The sequence below is a fragment of the Penaeus monodon genome, chromosome 28 (genome assembly GCF_015228065.2).
Source record: "Penaeus monodon isolate SGIC_2016 chromosome 28, NSTDA_Pmon_1, whole genome shotgun sequence".
In the NCBI taxonomy this organism is placed as follows: domain Eukaryota; kingdom Metazoa; phylum Arthropoda; class Malacostraca; order Decapoda; family Penaeidae; genus Penaeus; species Penaeus monodon.
The window spans coordinates 35653405-35655143 of record NC_051413.1 but is presented as its reverse complement, the minus strand read 5'-3'; the positions used below and the strand labels follow the sequence as shown (position 1 = coordinate 35655143).

The 1739-nt window shown below is 35.3% G+C and overlaps 1 protein-coding gene across 1 annotated transcript in view; it reads right to left on the bottom strand.

The window, feature by feature from the left end:
* LOC119591566 (inactive rhomboid protein 1-like) overlaps positions 1–1739 on the bottom strand; it is a gene marked incomplete at its 5' end in the record, with an annotated part of 17044 nt that overhangs the window by 4091 nt on the left and 11214 nt on the right. The window contains 1 exon segment of the mRNA XM_037940327.1: positions 1597–1623. Within this exon segment, the coding sequence (XP_037796255.1) occupies positions 1597–1623 (27 nt within the window).

Sequence of the window (1739 nt, the reverse complement as noted above, 5' to 3'; positions counted from 1 at the left end):
TGTCATTAGATCTCATTTTACATATTGTAGCTACAGATGACAGACTGTCACTACCATTACATGTCATGAAAACTTCATGCACTTTCAATTCTGATTCTGACAGCCTCATTACCATACACACATTACACACCAGAAGTGTGCACAAAGATATCCAAGATATTTTGCCACTCTTGCTCTATGAGGATCTGTATCTCATGCTTCACCATTAGCATTAACTGTAGTCAAGGATTAACATACTCTAAGGGGGCAAAATGACTACTATCATTTTCTAGAACTCTCAACATTATGCCATTTTTGAAAGGTACATGCCTTCCAAACTGAGCACCAGTAACATACAATGTGCTGCACAAATCATTGGATGCAAATGATGTCTCTGCTAAGTCATGTTCATTGACATCATAATGTAATAGAATAAAATTATAACAGATATCATGCTCAGCCTTTCAATCCAATAGCAGTGCAGTAAAACCAACAATTTTGCATGGCAATTTTGTTTCCAAGTCATAGATTTATCTATAAATCTTGAGTATCACCTGCTTAATTGTAAAATCTAAGCATAACAAAAGCAGAGGTAAAACATGGATAGTTCACACTTACAAACAATTATATCAAGCAATACAAAATCAATCTTTGTAAAAAAAATCAAAATAATATGTTTAACAAAAATTGCCTTTGTTTCCATATGTAACAAAATAGTAATTAATATTCTCTCTCATAATGCTACCTACCACATTTTGAATCTACTTTTAAGATATAATATATTCCTATCTCTCCTTACTGTGTTGCTGTTTTTCCCTAATTCCTTCTTTGCAAAGAACTGGAAAGTTCAACCTGATAAAACAATGGCTTTCAGGAAATACACATAAATTCTCTTAAAAATGGAAAACTTCTTGTAGCTAGAGTGGCATGAAAAGATGCCTTTTTATCAATTAGGCCCTACAAATGTCTAGTTATTCTAGAACAACAATCCCTTCAATGCATGTGCTGTATTCATATCAAACTCAAGACTAATATTGGCAAACTGAAACTGTTCCTCTAAAATTAGTCAAAACCTTATTGCAAGTTATTCCTATGAAGTACTACCTGCTAAAGAAAAGCCTATGCACTGCAGAGGCTCATGAGACACCGTTCCAATTGAGAAAATACCCTCAAGTGGTACCCAAGTCCCAATATACATGTCTTTTAAGCCCAACAAAGCACAACTGCTTTCTACCCATCTGTCTCATCTATAACAACAGCAGTGGTCTTATAATCTATCCAATATGATATTCAAGCTATTTCATTAGGACAGTGGCTGTACCTTACACCTCATACTTTATGGCTTTCTTTAACACCTGATGCATAAAAAGGTATCTGCATAATAAAAAAAAATAGTACACTTGGTGCCACATGTGTAGAAGCATTTAGGCTGACCATCTGAAATGCCAGCAACTATCATGCACTCTAGTGTCTGAGGTGAGTCTGAACAACTTTGAAATCTGGCTTCCATGTAGGGACAAACTGTACTCTACTGGAGGTCAAGAGATTGTTATTCTCAGTATAAGCAACACACATGCACTTCTACAACATCTATTATATACCAGAGAAGTATCTTACCGATTCCGTATCTCCTTGACCAAGAGGCTTTAAGAAAAGAAGAGTTAGTTCAGGGACCACTTTATTAAAACCTAAACCTAAACAAACAGCAAATCACTACAATGACGCACAAATGGGATGGAGGGATAAATCTTTTCCAACAC